Source organism: Balaenoptera musculus, chromosome 2 (assembly GCF_009873245.2).
Source record: "Balaenoptera musculus isolate JJ_BM4_2016_0621 chromosome 2, mBalMus1.pri.v3, whole genome shotgun sequence".
Taxonomy (NCBI): domain Eukaryota; kingdom Metazoa; phylum Chordata; class Mammalia; order Artiodactyla; family Balaenopteridae; genus Balaenoptera; species Balaenoptera musculus.
Genome location: NC_045786.1, coordinates 88,288,472 through 88,316,254, shown reverse-complemented (window position 1 = coordinate 88,316,254; position 27,783 = coordinate 88,288,472). Strand labels below are relative to the sequence as shown.

At 39.5% G+C, this 27,783-nt stretch overlaps 2 protein-coding genes across 2 annotated transcripts in view; one reads left to right on the top strand and one right to left on the bottom strand.

Moving 5' to 3' along the window:
* On the top strand, window positions 1-25,073 carry EIF3J (eukaryotic translation initiation factor 3 subunit J). The gene is made up of 8 exons (XM_036844770.1): window positions 1-72; window positions 159-262; window positions 13,089-13,146; window positions 13,652-13,743; window positions 18,124-18,238; window positions 20,767-20,928; window positions 22,932-23,005; window positions 23,349-25,073. Exons 1-8 carry the CDS (start codon window positions 36-38, stop codon window positions 23,478-23,480), a joined length of 774 nt encoding a protein of 257 aa, XP_036700665.1. The 5' UTR covers window positions 1-35; the 3' UTR covers window positions 23,481-25,073.
* The window catches only part of SPG11 (SPG11 vesicle trafficking associated, spatacsin), a 93,169-nt gene continuing 90,170 nt past the window's right edge, over window positions 24,785-27,783 (bottom strand). The window contains exons 37-40 of the mRNA XM_036844768.1: window positions 27,644-27,732; window positions 27,339-27,494; window positions 26,152-26,303; window positions 24,785-25,686 (exon numbers count right to left, since the gene is read on the bottom strand). Of these exons, the coding sequence (XP_036700663.1) occupies window positions 25,506-25,686; window positions 26,152-26,303; window positions 27,339-27,494; window positions 27,644-27,732 (578 nt within the window). The 3' untranslated portion in view covers window positions 24,785-25,505. The remainder of the gene's footprint in view (window positions 25,687-26,151; window positions 26,304-27,338; window positions 27,495-27,643; window positions 27,733-27,783) is intronic.

Below are 27,783 nucleotides of genomic sequence, written 5' to 3'. Positions count from 1 at the left end.
GCTCTCTACTCGCACACGCTTACACCCGGCTCGAGATGGCGGCGGCAGCGGCGGGGGACTCCGACTCCTGGGGTGAGGAGAAGTTCCGGCGGCAGGGCCCGGGCCTGCGCTGGCCCCACGCCCAGGCAGGCATTAACGTGGCTCGCTCTCTTTCGTAGACGCGGACACGTTCTCCGTGGAAGACCCGGTGCGGAAGGTGGGGGGCGGCGGCACCGCCGGCGGGGACCGCTGGGAAGGCGAGGACGAGGACGAGGACGTCAAGGTGGGTGCGGGCCGGGGCTCCGAGCAGTGTTGGAGCGGGCTGGCGCCGTCGCGGGCAGAGTTGCCCGCCGACGGGCGGGCGGACGGACTGTGGGCCCAGGGGCGCCGCCCGGGCCTGCGGGCCGTGGGTCTAGGCGGGAGCTTAGGGCCTGGCGGTGCCCTGTTCCCCTCCTTTCGCCGGCCATATGGGCCGGAGGCGGGCAGCGTGGTCTGTTGAACTTCCCTGGCGAGTCGCCGGCCCCAGCCCTAACCTTAGCCCTGGGGCCAGCCCTTCTTTGAAGGTCTGCTCTCCGGCCTGGAACCCACCCGCCAACTGGGGACGGGAGGTGACAGCAGGGGCTGGACCGGCCCACGTGCAAACTTCGCGGTCCGGAGTTGCTCGCGGGGATGAGACTGGGAAGCTGAGAATGGAGCCCCTGGCTTATCCCATATGGAAAGTCTTGCAGCCCACCTGCGCTTTCAAGCCCAGGTCTCCCCGGGGCCAATAACTCATTTATATCCCCGAAGGCCCATTTGTAGAGTTTGTTTGAGGTGTTAAATGAGTGAAATATTGTGGTTTAATTTCAGCCACTTTTTTTTTTCCCCCCACACAAATGCAGTAATTTTTAGCCTCTCTTCTTGCATCCTGTGGTAAAAGGATGAACTGAGTACTGAGATAGCTAGCAATTAGTGATGAGAAACCTGGGTAGTCCACACAGCGACCTATTATTCATCTACACACGAACGCGTAAGGGAATAGTGAAGATTTGGTGGTTGGAGAAGACGAGGGAGTCAGTGTTTTGTGTTTTTTTGGTGGTTGTTTGTTTTTCCTATGCCTTGTAGATTTGAACCCGATTTACCATGTTCGTTTGTTTTTGAGAACTCCTGGGGGCTTTAGATGCAGCTTCAGATGACATTATGCCTACTGCATTCGTTTTTGTTTTTCAGGTAGCTACAAAAGTCTTAAGCACAGAATGTTAAGACTCTTATTAACAGAGTTTTCAAAATCTTTTTATTTTTGTGAAGATAAAGTTTAGTATGAGTTGGAAAATGGTTTTTTATGGTTTCGATTCATTTAGTGAATGTTTTACTCTTCTAACTTCTACCCTTCAGCTCATGCTAACAACCCTACAAATCCTTCTGCTTGGGTTGAAAAAAATTTAAGCTAGGTAATCACTCTGAATTTTGTGTTAATACTGCTTTTGTTACATTTTACCCATTTTACCTGAGTCTGATGAGGTGGATGTCCAATTCATTGAACAGCCTGAGGTTCAGGGATGACCTGAGCTTTGCAAATCTTGGGGTTAATAAATGAGCAATACTATTGTGAAGATACTTAAATGCTTCATTTAAATGTTGTATAGACATGGGAATGGATTGTGTTATCAGCCTCATTGCAAGATATTAGTTACCTCCCTACATTGTAGCAGATTTTCTGTTTTGAGCCTTTAGTTCAGATTTGTCCTTTCACTTTTTCTGTGCAGAGTGGATGTAGGAGTTAAGACATCTGTTATGAAAATTGGGAATAAGTGAGAAGAAACGACTAGAGAAATCAGAAAAGAATTACCAGAAAATGAAGTTTGAATGAAGTAGTCTAGACTGATATCATGAAGAAGCCTGACTGAAACTATTGTATCTAAATGGTGTCAATCCTGATAAATATAATTCTTACCACTTGGAACTAATTTTGGAGATTTATAAGTTGTAAATCTTATTTACAAAAAGGTAAATCTTATGTACCCTAAAGGTCATCTCGCCTCTTTGCACTCTTTTAGTGCAGAATTTCTTTCTTTTATACAAGTAGCTTATTTCTTTTACATAAACTTTGAAGTTGATATTGGAGTAGAAAGCTGAACTTGTCCATTTTATTTCCATGTTGAAATGCTGGTTTATTTCTGTTGAGTTTCTCCAAGATTTCCAAGATAAGGTGTTCATGGAATAGTTTGATTCCTAGTAGTTTGGAATAGACAGACCTGGATCTATATTTTTGCCTTGACATTTTCTGTTTGTGGTCATGAACCAGTTTTTTAATCCTTTTTTTTTTCTCTTCCATTTCCCAATCTTGTCATTACAGAAGCTACCTCAGAGGATTATTTTGCACTTTAAATGAGATAATATGTCAAGCATTAAGCAGAGTTGCCTGGCACTTGGTAGGCACTCAGTAAATGTTAATTCTCTCTCTCTGCAAGAGAGAATATTTTTCTGGCTAATGGAAAATATCTTTAGGCTGTTTAGATCGAGTAGCTGGGGTTATTTTTGTGCCACATTTTTTTGTGCTTTCTTAAGCTCAGTAGGAGTAAGTTCTCTCCACGGTGGCTGTTTACTGTGAATTTTTTGTTTTGAACTGAATGACCATGGTTATCAAGCAAGTTTTTGCTTGCTCAGAGGTTACCAGTCTAGAGTTGAAATTTGTCACTTTGAATGGTAGTGAGTACAGGTTTTCCCTGCTATCCGAAAGTAGAGCATTCCTATGAAACCTTCCCTAAGCTGAAAGAAGCAATTGCCTTAGGACACATCTTGCTAACAAATGCACAAGATGAATCAAGGTAAAGCACAGATGCTCGCAGACACAGTTCAAAGCTATGACAGCTTGATGCTGAGATGCTGAGCAGCTTGGTGGAGAAGGAGCTTGGCCTTGGCGGTGCCACTCTTGCTGCTTGGGTGCACGCTGCCTCTATAATGGCTCAGTGCAAAAACAAATGCTATTTTCACTTGTAATAAAAGCGAAAATCCTCTTTGGATTTCTTTTACTTAGCGAGCACAGTTATTAATGAAGGTCATTCGAAAAAGCGAAGTGGCATAAAGTGAACTTTAAAAAGTGAGGGGATACCTATAATACCAAATTTCTGATTTCTAATGTTTTAGCGTTTAATCCTTTTGTAAGGAGATGCTAACAAGGTTTAGTTTCCATGAGATCGAATAATCATAGTCCTTAAATAATACAGTATGTGAATTTTTGAAAAGTCCTTCAAAAGTAAGGTATGTAGAAACAGTAAGTTCTTCAGTTTATGTCAGCATCTAGTGTTTAACCTTTAAGAGTATAGGTTTAATGTCATTTGTAGTGTCCTGAGAAATGAAAGGAAAACTGAGGTCTTCGTTACAGTAACTTGCTTCAGTAGTTTACTGTCTTTCAGTAGATATAGCATTTTGCTGCCCTTGACTTTTCAAATAGCTATCTGAAAGTGGCAGTGCATTTAGGTGAAACTGTAGAATTTTTAATATTCATGGGGGGGGGGAGTCTATGCTTCTTCCCAGTGAAAAGGTGAGAACTAGGGAGCGTACTTTCATGTCACATTAGCTTTATATTCCCTTTCTGTACTATTCTGATGTTATGCAGAGGCACTGGGAGGAATTGTTTGCTTGGCATATATCTCTGGACTCCTTCCCCATTGCTGGAATGGTGTGTAGGCTGTGTTGATTAAGAAGGCACAGACTTCCCTGGTGGTGCAGTGGTTAAGAGTCCGCCTGCCAGTGTGAGGGACACGGGTTCGATCCTGGTCCGGGAAGATCCCACATGCTGCGGAGCAACTAAGCTCGTGTGCCACAACTACTGAGCCTGCTCTCTAGAGCCCACGTGCCACAACTACTGAAGCCTGTGTGCCTAGAGCCAGTGCACTGCAACAAAGAGTAGCCCCCGCTTGCCACAACGAGAGAAAAGCCCGTGCGCAGTAGTGAAGACCCAACGCAGCCAAATAGATACATGGAAAAAAAGAAAGAAAGAAGGCAGTGAGTACCTACCCACTGCAAGCTGGAACAATACAACTTTTACTCCATTTTACTAGTATCCCATCATTTCAGTAAAACAGATTAGAAGCTAGATTTATTCAGAGTGTGTAGAGTTTGTTTTGAGAAAACTTCTGGCTTTGATCAAGCATCTCAGACATTTGCTTCTGTAATGTTATTACAGAATTTCTTTAAAAGATCCTAGAGAGCTGACTTAGTTGAAAACTCTCTGCCTCATCGTGCCCGTTCAACTGTCTGTTAGGATCCTATCCTGGTTAATAGTTTAAATCTACCAGAGTAAGGACATTTTTAAGCGTTGGAAACATTACTTCTGAAGTAGGGGATCTGTATTTCAAAGAAATTGGAGATTGCTGGGAAGTTCTCAGAAGGTGGCATTTTGCTAGGAAATGGGTATCTGGAAGTGTGTGTGTGTAACTTATGAAAAGTTCTAAACACATACAGAAGTGGAAAGAAAAGTTTAATAAACCCGTGACCAGGGACTTCCCTGGTGGTCCAGTGGTAGAGAATCTGCCTTCCAATGCAGGGGACGCAGGTTCGATCCCTGGTCAGGGCACTAAGATCCCACATGCCACGGGGCAACTAAGCCTGCGTGCCGCAACTACTGAGCCCACACGCCTCAACTAGAGAGCTCATGTGCTGCAAATTACAGAGCCCACCTACTCTGGAGCCTACGCGCCACAACTAGAGAGAGAACCTGCACACCACAGCTAGAGAGAAGCCTGCGTGCCACAACTAAGACCCGACACAGCCAAAAAATAAAATAAAGAAAAATAAAATTTTAAGAAACCATGACCAATCTTTTATCTTCTGTATCCCCACTTACTGCTTTCCTCCCCAAACCAGATTATTTTGAAGAAAATACCAATTATATCATTTCAATACCTTGACAGTTTTTTTTATAAACTAGTAAGTTTTTAGTTAGGAAGCATGTTTAGTTAGGACGGTTATTTTTACAATAAGGCATCCATTACCCCCTCCGGGCCCCCTACCCAGTTCGCCATAATTAAACTCGGCTACCTTGTTTCTATCGAGTAAACAACTCCTCCACTTGTGCCTCTGTATTCTCCTTTGTTTTGCAATTTGAATCTCCTTTTACCTTTTTTGTTTTGTTTTTGTTTTTTCCTTTTTAAAAGAAAAACACAATAAATGACATCTTAAGAATTTAAAAGGCAGAAAAAAAATACTGAAAAATGTTTACCTAATATGTTTGTCATGCTGGACCATTGAAAATAAATAAGCCACTTGTTTAGAGTTCAGTGTCTTGTTCTTGATCTAGCTTAGCCAGGAATTTAAAGTAGAATTGATAACAGTTCCAAATATGAGACAGGTCAGCATTCAGATGGAATTTAGCAGAGTGCTGAGCCATAGTAGGGTGTTAAAAACTTAATGAATTGAATTAAGTGAAGTAGAATTTATTGAGAGAGGTACCTTGGCTTCCAGAGACCATCATAGTTTTGAGGTGATGAAAGAATATTTGGGCTTCTTTTAAAAACTAAACTTTCCTGGCAGGTCTAGCCATGGCAGGAGCTCACTACAGAGTTCTGAGGCTTCTCAGAGCAGGTTGGTACAGCTTACAGAACACCAGTAAATGACTCTTACTGCAAGAGATTACGCTTTATCTAAACCAAACTAAAGAAAGGGGGAGGAGTATATGTTAGTTAATGGGCTATTGCTGTGGGACAGAAGAAATTTACTGCTCATTTGAAGCTACTTCTATTTGACGATCTATAAATATATCTTGCTTAAGTTGGAAAACATTTTCAGCCCTAAATGTGTTCTCTCATTGCATGTGACATTCTGTAGTTGTACATTATAAAAATGACAGACTGGCCAACTATTGGCTGCATTATTAAGAATAAAAAGAAAGCAGGGTTTAAATTTTTTATGTTATGTTTTCAATTCTTAGTCATATTTGATTGGGAAGCAGGTTTTAAACTTGAAAAGCAGCCATCTCTCAGAGAAGTGGCTCAAATGATGCTGGGTGTGTGTCTGTAGAACATGAGTATAGATAAGCGAGTAGTTTATCAACAGCCTCTCTTCTAAGGAAGCTGGCCATTTCAGGAGAGCAGCCTGGTTAATACTTTTGGAGATAGATTGGATATTATAGTTGGAAGAGTTATTGGCTACCAATGATAATTGGGTAAAGAATGTAACTGGATATTTATAGGTAATCTTTTGAACCAAAAACAACCATTTAGGGCTTACTAAATTATAGACTTAACTCCCTATTTTAAGTGTTCATTTTAGGTGTTTCTCTTGGAACCCTTCTTACATTTTATCTGAATTTATTGTCAGCATTTACAAAGTCCTGATGTTTATGGAAAATTGGGCAGATGTAGACATTCGTCTACTTTTATACATTTACTTTTATAACTAAGGATGCAGAAACTCTTAAGTTCTGGGGGAAAGCTACCTGGCCTTCTGCATCTATTTGCAAGTATGGCCAGTCTCTTTTTGCTGACATCACTATGCTCCTTCTTTAGGAATTTGTCCTCAGTATAGGAATAACTTCAGGGCAGTTATTACTGTTTCAAGCAGTCTGGGGTGAGGGTGCCTTTCATGGTCCTTTTATGAACTGAGGAGCAGATGTCATGGCTGTTTCCAGGACTTATTGATAGGAACCACTGTTTTTGCTACTAAAATCCATTCTGTGGTGGAATTCTAGGTAGCCTTGTTATGCTTGCACTGATGGGACAATGTAATGACTGTCTGGAATAAGGTTTATTCTTTGATAGGGAAACCAGGGCGGGGTAGGGGTGGGGCATAGAGTTAGTGCAAATGAGATACTGAAGGAGCAGTGATATGGGTGGGGTGATGTTTTACTGGTAAAGGGAACTGAGGCACATCAGCATTGAACAAAAATGTTACTCTGTTGTGCTGTTTCTCTATGTTGGAGTTACTGGGATGGAGCTGCTCATTTCCAGCTATACCTCTCCCTTCTTGGCCTCCTAGTACCAGAGGCTGCTAGACTCATTTGTTAAAATTAGTGGAAATCTAGCACAGGCAATTTGAGATGAATAATTGACATAGTTGTAGCTGGGCATATCTTAGTATGTACTGTAACCCTTCTCTTTGATATGGGGTTCCTTGAAATTCCAGGGGACCTCATTCCAGAACTAATTGAAAGAACAGATTTTGGTGTGGAGGGACCTAGTTCCCAGACATTTATTTTATACTTCAGCACTCAGTTAAGAAGTCATGTTTAATATGACGCTTTAAAGGAACTTTGGCCTGTTCAAAACAGGTTCCTTCATTATTTTTCCATTCAGATTGTGGGATAGCTATCTCTGGGCCTTAGTGTACTTATATGTAAAGTAGGGATAACACCACCTTACTTACAGAACTTTTGTGAGGGTTAATTGTTACTATATGTAAAGTCCTTTGGGGAATTCCCTGGGTTTCCAATGGTTAGGACTCTGTGCTCTCACTGCCAAGGGCCCAGGTTCAATCCCTGGCTGGGGAACTAAAATCCCACAAGCCTCTCTGTGCAGCCAAAATTTTTTTTTTTTTTTTCACACACACACACTGTATTTTATTTTTACAAGAGATAAATAGACTGACACCAAGCATTGTACATGGATGACCACAACAAAAGCAACAATGATTGCAATTTCCAGACCTGAAACACATTCATACTATGTTATAATATTGACATTCAGTCCAGTAATCCTCCACTGTAACAGCTCCTTTACTTTGCAGTGAAAATTGATTTGTATATTCTTTGCCTCTGAGTCCTTGTGGGATTTTTTTTTTAATTCAGACAGAAAGTCACAAAAATTATACTCATCCTCATCAGTTCACTCAGTCCCATGTAATTAATTTTGTTTTCCATCTTGATCTTTTGTTAGCACTTTTTTGAGTTCATCAGTTTTTCATTAGAGTTCTGAAAATGCTTATTCATTCAGTTCAGCAGTACAGTCAGTTACCAGAAACCTGTACTTGTCAGAGTCTTTTCCATGAATTTCTTGAAGATGAAACCCTTTTATAGGAACATATTTGCAAAAGCATCAGAGTACACCCAGAACTGTCTGTAAATGACAAAAGACTTAAAAATGACCACAGTTAAAGATTTGATGAAAGTTCATAATAATGCAGTTGACAAGAAAATTGGTTATTTCTGAGATATACATTTTAAAGTAATAACTAGGATTATTACTTATAACATTATACCAGAACATATAAGATTTTTAGAAATTTCATGTAATGTCTGAAACATTTATATTAACATATTTCCATACATATTTCCATACAAATACAAATATAAGATTTTTAGAAATTTCATGTAATGTCTGAAACATTTATATTAACATATTTCCATACATATTTCCATACAAATACAAATATAAGATTTTTAGAAATTTCATGTAATGTCTGAAACATTTATATTAACATATTTCCATACAAATAACCCAATGAAAGTTTAGTATTAGTTGTTTTGTTTGTTTGTTTTTTCATACTACAGGTTCTTATTAGGCATCAATTTTATACACATCAGTGTATACATGTCAATCCCAATCGCCCAATTCAGCACACCACCATCCCCACCCCACCGCAGTTTTCCCCCCTTGGTGTCCATTCTCTACATCTGTGTCTCAACTTCTGCCCTGCAAACCGGCTCATCTGTACCATTTTTCTAGGTTCCGCATACATGCATTAATATACGATATTTGTTTTTCTCTTTCTGACTTACTTCACTCTGTATGACAGTCTCTAGATCCATCCACTTCTCAACAAATGACTCAATTTCGTTCCTTTTTATGGCTGAGTAATATTCCATTGTATATATGTACCACAACTTCTTTATCCATTCGTCTGTTGATGGGCATTTAGGTTGCTTCCATGACCTGGCTATTGTAAATAGTGCTGCAATGAACATTCGGGTGCATGTGTCTTTTTGAATTACGGTTTTCTCTGGGTATATGCCCAGTAGTGGGATTGCTGGGTCATATGGTAATTCTATTTTTAGTTTTTTAAGGAACCTCCATATTGTTCTCCATAGTGGCTGTATCAATTTACATTCCCACCAACAGTGCAAGAGGGTTCCCTTTTCTCCACACCCTCTCCAGCATTTGTTGTTTGTAGATTTTCTGATGGTGCCCATTCTAACAGGAGTGAGGTGATACCTCATTGTAGTTTTAATTTGCATTTCTCTAATAATTAGTGATGTTGAGCATCTTTTCATGTGCTTCGTGGCCGTCTGTATGTCTTCTTTGGAGAAATGTCTATTTAGGTCTTCTGCCCATTTTTGGATTGGGGTGTTTGTTTCTTTGATATTGAGCTGAATGAGCTGTTTATATATTTTGGAGATTAATCCTTTGTCCGTTGATTCGTTTGCAAATATTCTCTCCCATTCTGAGGGTTGTCTTTTCGTCTTGTTTATGGTTTCCTTTGCTGTGCAAAAGCGTTGAAGTTTCATTAGGTCCCATTTGTTTATTTTTGTTTTTATTTCCATTACTGTAGGAGGCGGATCAAAAAAGATCTTGCTGTGATTTATGCCAAAGAGTGTTCTTCCTATGTTTTCCTCTAAGAGTTTTATAGTGTCCAGTCTTATATTTAGGTCTCTAATCCATTTTGAGTTTATTTTTGTGTATGGTGCTAGGGAGTATTCTAATTTCATTCTTTTACATGTAGCTGTCCAGTTTCCCCAGCACCACTTATTGAAGAGACTGTCTTTTCTCCATTGTATATCTTTGCCTCCTTTGTCATAGATTAGTTGACCATAGGTGCGTGGGTTAATCTCTGGGCTTTCTATCTTGTTCCATTGATCTATGTTTCTGTTTTTGTGCCAGTACCATATTGTCTTGATTACTGTAGCTTTGTAGTATAGTCTGAAGTCAGGGAGTCTGATTCCTCCAGCTCCATTTTTTTCCCTCAAGACTGCTTTGGCTATTCGGGGTCTTTTGTGACTCCATACAAATTTTAAGATGATTTGTTCTAGCTCCATAAAAAATGCCATTGGTAATTTGATAGGGATTGCATTGAATCTGTATATTGCTTTGGGTAGTATACTCATTTTCACAATGTTGATTCTTCCAATCCAAGAACATGGTATATCTCTCCATCTGTTGGTATCATCTTTAATTTCTTTCATCAGTGTCTTATAGTTTTCTGCATACAGGTCTTTTGTCTCCCTAGGTAGGTTTATTCCTAGGTATTTTATTCTTTTTATTCTAAAAAGTAAAAATAAAACATAAAGTACGTTGCACAGTGCTTGGTGCAAAGTCAGCCCTCAGTAAATGCTATCTATTGTTATTATTATCATCATCACTGTTATTAGTAGGGAGTTATAAATAAACATCCCCTGGAAGTAAGCAGATGGTCCTTTTATCTGAAGCACCATCTAGGCAGCACATCACTCACAGACCCAGCTTTCCTGTGTTCTGTGAAGAATAAAATGACAAAAAACTCCTGGTAGTAGTTAACTTTTATATTTAGCTCTCTGGTTCCTTTTGTACTATGGTGTATTGATACAAGCACTTAAGCAAACCAGCAGGGTAATATAAACATTTGCTGTCTAATTTCTAATCTAGTGTCTCAGATGTTCAAACAATGACTAGCTGGTTTGCTTTCATTCTGTTTGTTAACTATGAACTAAGGGTTAAATTGCGAAGGTAAAGTTATTATAAAAATGCTTTTGTACAAAGTTCTTCCCACTGCTTGCAGACCCCATGGCAGCCTTAATCAGGATTTTTTATTTCTTTGGATTTACAGATTTTTATTAAGAATCAAGGCTTGGTTAGTTTATATACCTAGACTGATTCAGATTTATGACCTGTCTTGTTAAAAACCAGAAGCTTGGTGTCATAGTTATGGCACATTAGTCAGCCTCTGCATCTTCCAGTAGCGTCAGGGCCTCCTGCTTTGCACCTGCCATGCTGTGGCTCAGCTTCCAGTGACGTGTCCTGGTGTGCCTGGCGGTTGTTGAGACAGTGGTCAGGCTACCTATAGATTAAAGCATATTTAAACACAGGGCTGTGTCTTTCTCTATTAAACTTAAACCTTCTAACTTCTTTGGAGCCTTTAGAAGATTGTTTGATAATTGGTTTATATTTAGCCCAGTGACTGTGCTGGCCATAGAAAAGACAGTATAGATCCACCTTAAAGTGCCTCACCCAATTTAGGGAGTGGGTTCCACGAAGCTGTTGATCAGCTCATGACTTTTCTAATACTGGGATTAACTTTTTTTTAATTTAATTTTTTAAAATTGAAATATAGTTGATTTATAGTGTTGGGCTTAAATTTTTATAAAGATTTAATTCATTAACCAGGGTTGTGTTGTATGGAATATTGCTTGAAATAATCAAGCCATTAGCTAGAATGTTGGATGCCTTTACATTTGGGGAAGTAAGAAGTATAAAGACTGCTCAATTTTTCATTTAAAACAACTGTGAATTATTTAAGAGAGGCTGTTAGTTTTGGCTTGGTTGTCTTGTGTTTTAATTGTTAATGGAGAAGCTTTTTTGTGGAGTTAGACCAGTTGATATAAGAGTTCATATGGAAAAACAAATGTGCAAGAATGGCCAGGAAAACAGTAAAAAAACCCTGAAAACCTGCAAGGGGTGACTAGCCCCAGCTTACATACGATAAAGCCTCTAATCAAAACAGTAGGTACTGGTACGTGAAGAGACAACAGACCAGTGGGTAGAATAGAAAACAGAAATAGACCAGGTACCTAAGAAAATTTAGTATATGGTAAATCACAGGGCAAAGATGGACTTTTTTTAAAATTGAGATATAGCTGATTTACAATATTATAAGTTTCAGGTGTACAACATAGTGGTTCACAATTTTTAGAGATTATACTCCATTTATAGTTAGAAAATATTGGAAAGGTGGACTTTTCAATAGATGGTGCTGTGACAGTGGGTAACCATTTGGAAAAAGATAAAATTAGATCCATACTTGACACCATACAAAAGAAAAACCTCCGGTGGATCAGAGATCTAAATGAAAAAACAATGAAAGCATACACGTTCTAGAAGAAAATTCCTTGCTTTAAGAAAAGACTTTCTGGGCTTCCCTGGTGGCGTAGTGGTTAAGAATCCACCTGCCAACGAAGGGGACACAGGTTCGAGCCCTGGTCCGGGAAGATCCCACATGCCGCGGAGCAACTAAGGCTGTGCGCCACAACTACCGAGCCTGCGCTTTAGAGCCCGCGAGCCACAACTACTGAAGCCCGTGCGGCTAGAGCCCGTGCTCCGCAACAAGACAAGCCACCGCAGTGAGAAGCCTGCATACCTCAATGTAGAGTAGCCCCCGCTCGCCGCAACTAGAGAAAGCCTGCGTGCAGCAACGAAGACCTAACACAGCCAAAAATAAATAAATAAAATAAATAAATTTAAAAAAAAAAGAAAAGACTTTCTAATTGACTTGGAATCCAGAGGGAATAAAAGAAAAGATTAAATTTTACTGCATAAATGTGGTGGGGTACATAGCACTTAATGGGGAAAACACTAGAGGCATTTCCATTAAGAGAAGAACAAAGCAATGATGCCCATTTTCTCTGCCACTGTTCATTCACACTGTACTAGAGGTTTTGCCAGTGCAGTTAGAGAAATCAACTGTGGAGGCACACGAATTGGTAAAGAAGAAGTAAAGCTATCTCTTGTTTGCAGATGATATGGTAGTATACCTGGGAAAACCCTAGAGAATCAGTGATGGAACTAACTTAAGTGAAATGAATTTAGTAAGGTAGCAAGATATAAAATTAACATAAAAAAACCAATAGGTTTTCTATACTAAAATAGTAACTGGTTAGAGGACATAAAAGGGAAAAAAAAAACCTATTTACAATGGCAACAGAGATGATGAAATACTTAGGAATAAACCTAAAGAGAAATGCGCAAAACCTCTAAGAGAAACTTTAAAACACTCCTTGAAAGATACAGAGGTAGCCTTGAACAGATGGAAAGATAGCCCTTTTTCTTGGCTAGGGCAGTTCAACATTATAAGATGTCAGTTCTCCCAAAATTAATTTAGAAATTTAATGCAACACCAAAAAAAACCCCAACAAACTTGTTTCTGTGGAGTTAGACAAGCTGATAATAAAGATCACATGGAAAAGTAAACATGCAAGAATTATTAACGGAGGTCCTTTTCTTTAGGATAACTGGGATGATGATGATGATGATGAAAAAAAAGAAGAAGCAGAAGTAAAACCAGGTGAGCCATTGGGGTTCTTCCATTTTTGGTTTTATATCTTAGTGAATATCTGATGCTTATGTTAAGACAAATGAGAAAATGCCTACAAAATCGGAAATTTTGGTTATTTTTAGAAACCAAACATCCTTCCATTCCCACTTCATTCTCTTCTCCTTGTATCTCTTCTCTCTCCTCAAAACATAATCAGATTAGATACCTGCCAAATTTCTGTTTGAGTGTTTTTGTTAAAGGAGAGAGTAAAAGATAAGGCATCATAGTTGAATGATCTAAGTCCTGCCTAAAGGACTGTAGGGAAATAAGAAGGGAGATGTTTGGATCTTAGGGGTCAAATTAGAGAGGAGAAAGGAAGAGTCCCAGAACTTTCCTATTCTTATTTGCCAGGAAATCACCATACGAAATTGGAGCTGGGTGAGGTTTGGTCTCTTGAAGTATATAAGTATCATGTCTGTCTCATTCATAAACTGGCAAGTATTCAAGATAACTGTGATTAAAACATTACTTTCAGAAGTAAAAATTTCAGAAAAGAAAAAAACAGCAGAGAAGATAAAAGAGAAAGAACGGCAGCAGAAGAAAAGGCAAGAAGAAATTAAAAAGAGGGTAAGTACTATTTATTTTCTAAAATACAGAATTCTCACATCAGTAGTGGTGCAGCATCTTAACAGGCAGTATTACCTAATATTACCTAATAGTAAGTACTATTTATTTTCTAAAATATAGAATTCTCACATCAGTAGCGGTGCAGTATCTTAATAGGCAATATTACCTAATCATTTGAAGGGCTTTGTAAGGACTATAAATGGATACCGTCAGATAAGATGATCCCAAACAAACTGAATTTGTGGTTTTTGCAAAAACCAAACCCAGAAGCTTTATGTATTAGAATGCCTTTTTAAGTTTTCACAGACATTTGGGAACATGACTGTGTTGTGACCATAGTCAGTGATTTTTGTCAGTGCCTGCAGTTCTCTCTAGCTGTGATTAGTCTTTTTTTTTTTGCAGTGTACATTTTGAGTGAATACAGAAAGTGTCCATTTCTCTGCCATGTGCTGTATAAATGTTTTTGTTCTTGATTATTTGGAGCAAGATCAGGAATTTTGTGTTAATTTACTTGCTTTTTGAATAGAACACATTTACATGATTCAAAAATCAGAATGGTATTAAGAAGCACTCCCAACTCTTCACTCATTTGTCCTGTTTCTCTCCCTCTATCCCATAAGTAAATATTGGTTTATGATGTCTCCAAGGTGACTTTGTACATTTGTATACAACTGTATAGTCATATTCCTGCCAATTTTTATAGTTTTCACCTTGCTTTATTTAATATATCATGGAAATCTTGCCATAGATCATGGCGAGCTTTCTTATTTTATTTTTAGCCTGGGCCCCCGCGGTGAAAATGCCCAGTCCTAACCACTGGACCACCAGGGAATTCCCTTGACTTTTCATTAAGAAAAATTTCAAGCAAATAGCATGATGGATAATCATACAAATTACCTAAATTTAACAGTTGTTAATATTTTACCATACTTCATCTGTTCTTTTTTTGCTAAAATATAATCAAATAAATAACAAACATTATGCATTTTACCTTTAAATACTTCAGTATGCATCTCTGAAAAAGCAAGAATGTTTCTCACATGATTACTTTCCTAATGTAATGAACAATAATTTTTTAACATCATCTAATACTCAGTTTATATACATTTCTTTAATTGTCCCAAAATGTTTTTACATATGGTTTGTTCAGACAAGGACCTTGCATTTACTTTGTTGTTAATGTATCCTAAGTCTCTTAGAGTGTATGTCTTTCTCTTTAAAATGACATTGACTTATTGAAGAGAGTAGGGCAGTTGTCTTGTAGAACACCCCACCTTCTAGATTTGTCTTATTGCTTCCTTGTAGTTACAATTTCCTGTAACTTGGCGGTGAAGTCTGAAAGTTTGATTGGATTCAGATTAAACATTTTTGGTTGGAATACTTCAGAGGTAATGCTGTATGCTTCATATTGCATCACACACATCAGGAGTCATGTAATGTCTGTCCTATTATTAGTGATGCTAAAATTGATTACTGGGTTAAGTTGGTGACAGTCTGATCCTTCTGTTGTAAAATTAATTACATATTTCTTCTTACAGGTAATCCAGTTTCACATCAACTTGTCACCCAGTAGTTTTAGTGTCATTGATGATCATTGCCTAATTATTTCTTAAGGGATTGCAGAATGGTGGTTTTTCATTCTATGACTTTTCTTCCATTTTTTTATTGGCTGGCTTTTTTTTCTTTTTTGCTATTTGGTTACTTTGGATATGGTTTGTATTAGAAAATGTAAAAGCTTCTTTTCTTTTAATTGCCAATTTTCAGAGTAAGGAGGGGGTGTAATAACTTTAAGTGGTGAAAAATGAGGGATTTTGTGGGTTTTTTTTTTTTTTTTAAGGAAAGAGAGAGGATGCTTTCACTCTCCCTTATTTTTATTTTTATTTATTTATTTAATTTATTTATTTATTTATTTTTGGCTGTGTTGGGTCTTCGTTTCTGTGCGAGGGCTTTCTCTAGTTGCGGCAAGCGGGGGCCACTCTTCATCGCGGTGCGCGGGCCTCTCACTATTGCGGCCTCTCTTGTTGCGGAGCACAGGCTCCAGACGCGCAGGCTCAGTAGCTGTGGCTCACGGGGCCTAGTTGCTCCGCGGCATGTGGGATCTTCCCAGACCAGGGCTCGAACCCGTGTCCCCTGCATTGGCAGGCAGAGTCTCAACCACTGCGCCACCAGGGAAGCCCACAGCGATTATTTTTGATGCTGAAATTGTTCCAACATTGGACAGTAGGGGTCCCTCTAAGCTGTTCCTATCTTCATCCTTTTGACAGAACTCCATTAGTCTTTGAAAGGTTCCTTGTTTTCTGGCACAATAAGTAATGCCTGGGGCTTCCCTGGTGGCACAGTGGTTAAGAATCCGCCTGCCAATGCAGGGGTCACGGGTTCGATTCCTGGTCTGGGGAGATCCCACAGGCTGCAGAGCAACTAAGCCCATGCGCCACAACTACTGAGCCTGCGCTCTAGAGCCCATAAGCCACAACTACTGAAGCCCGCACACGTAGAGCCCGTGCTCCGCAACAAGAGAAGCCACCGCAATGAGAGCCCACGCACCGCAACTAGAGAAAGCCTGCGTGCAGCAACAAAGACCCAATGCAGCCAAAAATAAATAAAAATTAAAAGAAAAAAATGTAATGTCCAGCTTATCTGGTAAACTCCCTTAGGCCTGGAATCAGCTACTAAAATTCCTTTTTAGTAGCAAATTGTCATGGCCAACAGTGTGTGAGAATGTCTGTTTCCCCCAAGTCAGGAACATTTTAGATTCTTTTTAATAATTTGTATATCTAAAAATACCTACATGTGTGTTTTTTAATTAATTAATTAATTATTGGCTGCGTTGGGTCTTTGTTGCTGCGTGAGGGCTTTCTCTAGTTGCAGCGAGCGGGGGCTACTCGTCATTGCAGTGTGCGAGCTTCTCATTGTGGTGGCTTCTCTTGTTGTGGAGCATGGTCTCTAGGCACACAGGCTTCAGTAGTTGTGGCACGTGGGCTCGGTAGTTGTGGCTCGCGGGCTCTAGAGCGCAGGCTCAGTAGTTGTGGCACACGGGCTTAGTTGCTCTGCAGCATGTGGGATCTTGCCAGACCAGGGATCGAACCCATGTCTCCTGCACTGGCAGGTGGATTCTTAACCACTGCACCACCAGGGAAGTCCCTACATGTGTGTTTATATGATCAGAACAAGCAATGGATTCTTACAGCTCAGTCTAAGAAGTTGTATTGATTTCATCTTTCTTGGTCATTGAAGTTAGAATTATACTTATTTTGTTGTATCTTGATATTAGTCTCCAACATAAAGAAACCTTAGTTTGAGTAAATTAATTTTATCTTAGCTCAAGTATTGAGTTAAGATATATTCAATTTTGATGCAGGAAATACTTAATGATGTTCATGTCTACTAAAACAATTGAGATATTTCCCTTTTTCTTTCGAGAAAGTGTTCTGAGATTTCCTAACTTGGCATCATGACCTTTCTTATTTCATCTTCTCCATGAGAAATAAAATGTGGTCTATTTCAGAAGTGGACTTCTGAATCAAACTTGTCGAACTGCACAGGCATGGGTAACCATGAATGGCACAAATTCCCTTCATCTTTTCCCACTTTGATAAATATTATCAAAGATAGCCCCTTGTAGTAACATATTTGTTGTAGAAACTTGTATCACAGTATATAGAAAGGATATAAACTAAACTGTTAACTGTCATCTCAGAGAAGTGGAACAAAAAGATAAATAGGGGGGAAATGTTTTTCTGATTCTTTGAAAAAATTTTTTTTTCTGTCTACATTGTATTGTCATATGGATGTGCCATCTACTTTATTTAACCATTCTATTGTGGAACATTTAGGTCACCTCTAAATTTATTTGATATTATGAATAATACCCCATTTGACCTCCTTTTGGTTAAATATTTGTATGCAGCTTTGGTTTCTTAACATGAATACCTACAAGTGGAATTATTTGATTAAAGCATATAAGAATATTTTTAAGACTTGATAAATATTACCAAGTTACCCTAGAAAGGTTGTTTCAATATACAGTCTTAGCCACAGTATGTGAGAGTGCCATTTTCAACTCGTCTGCAATCTCAATTCCTTAATTTAAAAAAATTACCATAAAATAAACCCAGTCTTCAAATCTGAACTCTGTCACATGACCACCTGAGTTAACCCTCTGTTACCATGGGCAGGTTGCTTACCCTCTCTGTGCCTCAGGTTTTTTTCTTGTAAAATTGGGATAAGAGTATCTAAAAGAATGCCTGAAATACAGTAAACACTTTATAAGTGTTTGCTATTATTTATATGTGTCTAGAAAAAAAATTCATACAATACAGAAATGTTCTGAGTCCATTATAATCCCAGCCCTTTTAAAACTTCATTGCTGTCTCATTTTAGTTAGAAGAACCTGAAGAATCTAAAGTGCTAACACCAGACGAACAATTAGCAGATAAACTGCGGCTAAAGAAATTACAGGAAGAGTCAGACCTCGAATTAGCGAAAGAAACTTTTGGTAAGTGGGGGTGTGATAACAGTGCAGTATTGAAGTTCCAAGTGAACACCGTGGAAGTCTTACTAGTCACGAAAATGCAGAAAACACCTTTTTGAAGAAACATGATACTGGCTAATTTAGATAGTAGAAAGCAGTTTTTAATCTCTTTTGTTTATATTTGAGATTTCATTACTTAAGGTAGAGTGAGATACATGTTCAGATTTTTGAATAATTTATTTTGAGTATTGTATAAAAGATGATTAAGATAAAAAGTCATTGTGGAAGCAACCTAAGTGTCCATTGACAGATGAATGGATAAAGAAGATGTGGCACATATATACAATGGAATATTACTGAACCATAAAAAGAAATGAAATTGAGTTATTTGTAGTGAGGTGGATGGACCTAGAGTCTGTCATACAGAGTGAAGTAAGTCAGAAAGAGAAAAACAAATACCGTATGCTAACACATATATATGGAATCTAAAAAAAAAAATGGTTCTGAAGAACCTAGGGGCAGGACAGGAATAAAGACGCAGGCGTAGAGAATGGACTTGAGGACACGGGAAGGGGGAGAAGGGTAAGATGGGATGAAGTGAGAGAGTGGCATGGACATGTATACACTACCAAATGTAAGATAGCTAGCTAGTGGGAAGCAGCTGCGTAGCACAGGGAGATGAGCTCGGTGCTTTGTGACCACCTAGAGGGGTGGGATAGGGAGGGTGGGAGGGAGACGCAAGAGGGAGGAGATATGGGGATATATGTGTATGTATAGCTTATTCACTTTGTTATAGAGCAAAAACTAGCACACCATTTTGAAGCAATTATACTCCAATAAAGATGTTAAAAAAAAAAGATAAAAAGTCATTGGACCCAAATAAAGTATACTGCTGCTTTAAATGTATGTATCCGCTGGATGAAATTTGGATGAAATGTGAAGTCTGTAGCTTTGAGACTTAAATATTGAACTGACTGTAGGACTGTCCTGTTGTCTTATGTCTGGATAAGATTTAGACAATAGTATGCTGGTCCCAGTGGGGCATTCAGCTTTGGTTGTGCCTTCTTGTGCTCAGGGTCCTTTCTTTCTGTACCCCTTCTTGGCCTTCACCATGCCCTATCTTTAGAGGACTTCCATTTCTGTGTGCCATGCCTGCAGCTGTGGTTAGTGTGTACGATAAAAGATATGTTCAGGATTCTGTGAACAGATAATAAGTTCAGAGTGTTCCAGGGGGATAGTTACATGGCACAGAGGGTAATGTAAGAAACATTGTCAGAGAAATAATTAAAGTTCTCACTTCATTTAACCAAGTTTGTTGTTGTCTATTGAGTGCTTTTCAGAGTAGAATGTTGTGTTGAAACAGTTAAATAACTTTTTTTTTTTCAGTATTTATTTGCTTGTCCTGGGTCATAGTTGCGGCACACAGGCTCCTTAGTTGCGGCATGCAAACTCTTAGTTGCGGCATGCCTGTGGGATCTAGTTCCCTGACCAGGTATTGAACCCGGGCCCCCTGCATTGGGAGTGCAGAGTCTCAACCACTGTGCCACCAGGGAAGTCCTGAAACAGTTAAATAACTTTTAAATGAAACCTAGAGCCAAGAAGGATCTAGTTATTTTGATTTCCACCCCCCCCCCCTTCTTCTTTAAAATGGATCAAGCAGGCTGACTGTAGCGATCATTCTCCTTTTCACTGGAAGTATGACCTTCTCTCTCAGTGCGTCTTTAGCAATCTCAAGAGTTGCTATGGATGCTCCACTGGCGAGTGCTTGGCATGTCTTAACCACACGCATCTCATTACAGAGAGCACTTGGCCACTATCCTGTCTTTGTAGCATGGTAAAAGCCACCCATGTGTTTATTAAAGAGAAGGGTTTATGTGGTAATAAATTCTAAGATGGGACACCAATTATAGATTAAAAAGCAAAAATATGTATTCATACAGTGATCATTTGGTTAATAGGATTTTAATGTGTTTCTCATACTAAAGTACTGGATCAATGTTAACAACTAATTTACTTGATAATTGAGGAGTATACAGAAGCATAGTGTCTAATCGCCTAGAATCCTTTTAGGCCAGATTAATTTTTCTATTGGGATTTAACACATGGTTTGCTCTTATTTAGCTTCTGTAGTTAGCTGGATACTTTCACAGGAACCATCTTCGTTTGCTTTGCTTTTTTCTTTCTCTCCCAACTTTTCTGTGGGCTGTTCTTGGACAGATGCTTTAAGAGCATCGCTTTTGTGCCAGGGACTCTTTGGCAGTCTGGTGAAGCCTTTGGGCCCCTTCTTAATATACTGTTTTTAAATGCATAAAATACACAGGATTTTACTTACAAAGGAAACCTGTTATATTGAAATAGGTATCAAAATATTGAAATAACCTGTGATACAGTAATTATGTACAGACCATTTGAATTCTGTCCAAGGATTTCAGTAGATTCAGGTTAAGAACCTCTGTTTTAGAATGAAATAACAGGGTTATTCAGGTATCTAATTAGTTTCTAAACTTTAAAAAAATCTTTCTGATATTTTCTGTGTCCCCTTTCTCCTACAGGTGTTATTAATACAGTTTATGGAATAGATGCTATGAACCCATCTTCAAGGGATGACTTCACAGAGTTTGGAAAGTTACTAAAAGATAAAATTACACAATACGAAAAATCACTATATTATGCTAGTTTTTTGGAAGCCTTAGTTCGAGATGTGTGTATTTCATGTAAGTAATTCTAATCTCTGGCCTCTGTGAATGGATTTAAGTAGGGGCACATCATACTTAGGAGGATGGAGATTGACTTTCGAGGGGAGGGGATGCTCTAATATATTTAAGATTTGCTTTTTAGCGGTTAGCTTGGGAGTGTTGTTCTGCAGATATACATTGAGTTTGAGCGGTTTTGTTTTTGCTTTTTGAGGGTGCCTTCTGAGTGTTTTTACAGTGGCTTCCCAAAGAGACATCTGTGCTTGTTGGCACAACAGCTAATAAAACACTAGTTTCTTATTTTATCTAATTATACATTGGAGGCGGCGGCTAGCAAAGTGTCTTTTGGGGAAAATCATACAGAATTTTAGAGCCTGAGTGAGACCACAGTTCATTTTATAAATGAGGAAGCCCATGACCAGATGCAAGTTGCTCAGCAGAGCTGGCACCCATTCTCTGGGTCCATGGGTTTGGCTTCGTGCTCTGAGTCATATATTTCAGGGGGCAGGGGATATGGGAGTGACAACCCGGGGTGGTATAGCACTAAGGTGGGAAGGATGCTTTTGCTAGTGTTCGCTGTTTTTAAGATTGAGAAAAATAAATTCTACACAATGAGTTTTTTTTTTTCCCTTAATTAATTAATTAATTAATCTGGTTGCGTTGGGTCTTCATTGCTGCACGCGGGCTTTCTCTAGTTGCCTCAAGCGGGGGCTACTCTTCGTTGCGGTGCACGGGCTTCTCATTGTGGTGGTTTGTCTTGTTGCGGAGCTCAGGCTTTAGGCGCACGGGCTTCAGTAGTTGTGGCACATGGGCTCAGTTGCTCCACGGCATGTGGGATCTTCCCGGACCAGGGCTTGAATCTGTGTACCCTGCATTGGCAGGCAGATTCTTAACTACTGCGCCACTAGGGAAGTCCCTACACAATGAATTTTAAGTTAGGTTTTCTTTGGGAAATTATTACTAAGCTGAAGGTTCTGAATTTGATCAGTGATATACCCATAGTTGGTATTTTATTTTCCATATACTATTTTTACTGTTTTTTATTTTTTTTAAAGTTTATTTTTTTCAAGTTTATTTATTTATTTATTTATGTTTGGCTGTGTCGGGTCTTCGTTTCTGTGCGAGGGCTTTCTCTAGTTGCGGCAAGCGGGGGCTACTCTTCATCGCGGTGCGCAGGCCTCTCACTATCGCGGCCTCTCCCGTTGCGGAGCACAGGCTCCAGACGCGCAGGCTCAGCAGCTGTGGCTCACCGGCCCAGTTGCTCCGTGGCATGTGGGATCCTCCCAGACCAGGGCTCGAACCCGTGTCCCCTGCATTGGCAGGCAGATTCTCAACCACTGCGCCACCAGGGAAGCCCTATTTTTACTGTTTTTGAAGGTGCTCTCTAACCAGACCGAACACTTTTTTGGGTAGCTAAAAACTCATGTCTGTTTCCAGCTTTATATTTTTATAAGGATGGAAGGATGTGTTGTCCACTAAACAGGCTTATTTCCTGGTGGGGCACTTAGATTTCTGAGATAACTACCATCTTCATTCTCGTTCCTATGCTAGAAGATGGAGACCCCGAGGGGTGGGGAGTTATCATCTGTAGGTTTAAGAATTGTCATTACATATTCATTCAGATACTCCTCACTGAGCATCAAGGATGTTTATTTCCATAAGTCATGGTTATTCTCTGCGTATTTAGACCGGATAAGGAAAAATGGTAGGGAGCACTGTGAGCTATACAGACATTTCTAGTTTCTCTCTGGTTGAGCAGTGTCATTATAATTACAGTTTATTATAAATTTTTGTTGCTGAGTTTGCCATTTTACTTTAAACAGTTCTGATCTGTGAGCCTAGCCATAGACTGAATGATTCTCCATCGTGTTATGTTAAACAGGAGAAATTAATAGTCTTTTCAAGTTACCGAAGTTCATGATGGACAAATTAGATTTCTCATAACACTGTGGAAGAATGTATATTTTGCTTTTACTTATTCTCCAAAATGCTTAAAAATTACTGGTATTTTTTTTTTTTTTTAGTGGAAATTGATGACTTGAAAAAGATTACCAATTCATTGACTGTACTTTGCAGTGAAAAACAGAAGCAAGAAAAGGTAAGAGCTAGCTGCATGGGAAATGTGTATTACACAAGGATCGGGGTATAGGCATAATATTCTCAACAAGTGTAGTAGGAGCCTGAGAAGTCAAGCAATTCACCAATACCATTTATATTGGAATAGAACAGGAGTATGAGTGCCATTACCATCCTTTTGTTTACAGACATGTTCCATGTTTTTCTGAATAATAGAAATTTCTCTGGGTCAGGTGTGGGATCTCCTTTAGAGAACTAAGGTTTTTCTGGAAGCAGAGCTTTGTTGACTCTATGAGGGTTGCTGTACCATATGAGATGCCCATAGTAGATAAAATCTCATGAATTAATTCTCTTTTTATCTTCAGCAAAGCAAAGCCAAAAAGAAGAAGAAAGGTGTGGTTCCCGGAGGGGGATTAAAGGCTACCATGAAAGATGATCTGGCAGATTATGGTGGTTATGATGGAGGATATGTACAAGATTTTGAAGACTTCATGTGACGTTTTATCTTCTCCTGGTGTCTTCTTTCTGTTGCCCACAATCCCTTCAACATGTAGCACAACTTCCTTTCCTTTCAGTTCTGCCAAATGCTACAATCAGAAGTGCAGTATCTTTTGTGCTGGTTATTAACCCCTTGACACTTAGGTGCTAATGTGCAAATGAGGGAACTTGGATCTTGCTGCCAAGGGGTTAAAATTGGGAACCTCCATTGCTACTAAATCATAGTTTAAAAAAACAGACCTAATAATGTTGTTGTTGTTGCTATCTGATTCCATAGCAGCAGTCACTAAATTGGAAACAAAGGTTGCAACATGACAAAAAATTGTGTAGTATTTACCAGCACCATTCAGTAATACAGCCTTAACCATACCTCCTTGAACTACTTCATAACTTGTCAAGAAAAGCAGTCTGCTGCAAGGGCATGTGGTGTGCACCTAGTATTAAAGTTGCTTTGTCTTAAAATTGAGCGTGAGGATATTAAAAATACATTGTGAAGAAGACTGCTTATCTCAGAGTGAAGATACGGCGGCTGAAAAGCACTAGTTTGATACTTAAAAATTAAATGACCAAAACCCTCCAACTTTGAAGCTGAAGAAGGTAAACCTCTCCATTATTGCATTACCAAGTTGTGGAATCTCTTGAATGCACAGACTGTCTAGTTTCTATTTATCAGACTATTCTGCTGATGGAGTGCTTCAGATGGGGGAGGGAAACTCCTTACCTATTATTTTATTTGTCTGATTGATTTAAGTGTCTGAGAAACAAATCTCCTTTGTTCTCTGAGGCTGCAGTGGATCAGCTTTAACAGGGTTTTGGCATTTCCTTTCCTTTATAAAACGTGTTCAGCAAACTGCGCCACTTAACTACAGTTTGGTAAATTGTTATGTTAACAATTATGACATCTGCAATGTTTTATAAAGCAACTAATTTAATAAAAGTCACTATTGTGAGGACTTAAATTTTGTGTTACCTCCCAAGAGATATTTTTGGAGAGTAAAGAACAAAGCTCTTGGGACTACAGTTCTCTGTATACTTAAAAAGCTTAATAAGTGCTTGATGAGTAGATGTAGTTTTAAAACAAAAATGATTTGTGAGGTCCTTAATAGTGTCACCCTAGAGCAACAAAGGCATAGAGCTGCCTTCCTTTTCTTATTTATTTGGGGAAATTGTTTGGTTGTTTAGATACTAAGGCCTAATTAAGTACCTAGAAGAACTATCTATTTGGAGTAATTGAACTTATAACTCAGGTTGTGGCTGTAAGCAGAGATAGGGTGATCGTCTCTATTATATATTTTCTTTTAAGCAATTTAACCAAATCTGTGGTTGGAGTCTTTTTTTTGAAACTGCCACAGAATCAGAAGTAGGGACAGAGCAAAAAATATTTTAAATTTCTCTTACACAGGAATTAGGAGCCTCAATCAAAGCTGTGTAGACCACTAAGTGGAAGACAGGACCATCTAAATGATTTGAGGAATTAACAGAAAGCAGTGACTACACAGCAATAATTACAGCCAATAAAGATTGTTTTAAGGCAGACAAGGGCTAAGATTTCCTTAGCAGTGATAATGACATACACTGAATTTAAAATTATTTCATTATAGAGATCAGTTTCTAATAAATGGAAATGTATCATCTGTTCCTTAACTGTGTAAATAATATTAAATTCCTTTGAAACTGGAATCTGCAGGCACAGGTATTCTTTACTAAATATTGTATCATCTCCTAAAGTAGAAGCTATCCTGAGGAAGATGGAGCTTTTGATCTTAATACCAATATCTATATAAAATGGTACAGATGAATAATTATTTTCAAATAGGAATTTCCTTGTGAAAATTCTCCTTCTTCACCCACTATTCACAAAGGACTGGTATGGTCAGTCCTGGGGTTTTACAATCAGACATCAAAGATCCCCATGGCATTTCTCTAGTCTGACCACAAACATCTGTCAGTACCTCATTTCAGTATAAGAAAACAGGCATGTATGAATTCTTGGCAGTAACCATCCTCATGTCATCTGAATCCAGCTAACCTGCTAGCATGTCCTTTAGACAGCAACCTGTCTGAGGGTCCTTCAGAAGCACATTTACAACGTCATAAAATTTGTGTTCATATGCCAGCTTGTAATACAAGTAGACATCTTCACAATATGTGAGTAACTTCTTCAGGTTTTTCACAACTAAGTCAGTAGGCTGATGATGTTTACATCTAGACAAAGAAACAAGAACGTACAGGTTAAGATACTGTATCTTGAATGAGGCTATCAGCTCTGATACTTATCACTGTCTATAGAGGAGAAGGTGCTTGAATCTGAGAAATCATTCAGACTATTAGGGAGTGCTTGATAGACAATGAAATTATTTCATTAAAAATGAGTATCTTAATGCTGGCCTTAATTAGAATAATTTCAGTAATCCAAAGGGGACCTCTGATGTTTAGTGTTTTTGGCACCTCAGACAAGCTGAGTAGCTCTCCTCCCATTTTAAGTACAGAGCACCATAAGCAAACTATTCTCATTCATCTGTTTGCATAAATTTGTTAAAAGATTGTCTTTCTGGGTATTCTTGACATCTCTTTGCCATCTCAAGCAGAGGAGTAGCCTATAGGCATGTTATACGTGGTCATAAAATTCTTACCCGTGCCTGATCTCAAAGCTGAGGCATTTTAACTTACTTTATTGAAATTTCTTCAAATATACTGGATCTTAATAACCTTTGCTGCTTAAATTCTTCCAAGTAATTAAAGTCTCCTTTAAGAATCACTTGTTGGTATAGAATTTCAGCCCAATCAGGAACAAAGTCATAGGCCTCAGCCACAATAGAAGCCTTAAAAGGATGGAGGGGAAGGAGGACACCATTAGAGCCTATTGGATGTAAAACTGAAGGCAAACTGCTCTAGAAAATGACTTCATATTCACTCTATGAGTGTACAGTATTATCATCACCAATAATGTTAGAAGGCTCTACGTATCAGGGTTGGTGAAAAGTTTGCTATTTCCCCTTCCCTGACACCCCAAACACCTTCCTTCAGTGTTTTTAATCTTCCTCACAATGGGTTAAAAGAACTGCTGATGAATATTTTTCTCACTAACTCAACTCTCTAAGGAACAGTGAAAGGGCTGATTCCCTGATAACCGTCCCTCCTTGTTAAAGGGCTAGAACCAGCCTCCCAGAAGCCCTGACTTTTAAATTTATTTATTTATTTATTTTTGGCTGTGTTGGGTCTTCGGTTCGTGCGAGGGCTTTCTCTAGTTGCGGCAAGCGGGGGCCACTCTTCATCGCGGTGCGGGGACCGCTCTTCATCGCGGTGCGCGGGCCTTTCACTATCACGGCCCCTCCCGTTGCAGGGCACAGGCTCCAGACGCGCAGGCTCAGTAGTTGTGGCTCACGGGCCCAGCTGCTCCGTGGCATGTGGGATCTTCCCAGACCAGGGCTCGAACCCGTGTCCCCTGCATTAGCAGGCAGATTCTCAACCACTGCGCCACCAGGGAAGCCCGCCCTGACTTTTTATGCTAACCCAAGTGCACTGTTCTGGAATTGCTGGGGCTAAGAGGTGCTTGCAGGACCACTGGCAGGGATGTTCCCCTGAACCTCAACTGTCTTAAGTGCAAAGATGTCTGCCTCTCTGCTGACTTAATAGTGTGGGGAAAGGAGACAGTATGTCTCACTGTTCTCCAACCTCTGCCCAAACAGTATGCTGGTAAGAAATACTACTATGGAAAGGCAGCTGGAGAGCTGGACTGTCCTGGTTCTGTCACTAGCCCCGAGACCTTAGGTAAACCACTCAGTTTCTGGGTCCCATGACAGAGACAGCAGGAGAGGATGCTGGCAGCACTGGCTAGGTTTTTCCTCCTTGCTCACCTGGTAGAACCGAGGTAGGGCCATGATACAGTCCATCAGCCTGTGGCGGCCCAGGTTGATGAGCATTGTGTTCTGGCCGGTGTTCAGAAAGTGAATCTGCAGTGTTATCAGCTTGGTGAGCCGGTGACAGTGCAGGGCCTGTCGCACGCAGGAGTCCTGAAGGATAAGGGTGGCAGTAGGCACAGATTAAGACTTTGTTGCCGTCATCTCCCCCGTGAACCCTCCAGCAATGGAACAAAATAAAATTATTCCTATGGCAGACACCAAACCCCAAGTCCAGTCTGGAATAAGACTCTCGTGGTTACCTTGGCATAACTCTCTGCTGCATCCAGCATCAGAGTCAGGGCCTTCAGCAGCAGCTGCTTCAGGTGGTGCCCATCCTTGAGGCTGTCCTCTGCAGGGGAGTAAAGGAAACGTGGGTGTGTCTGACTCCCAAGGCTGGCTA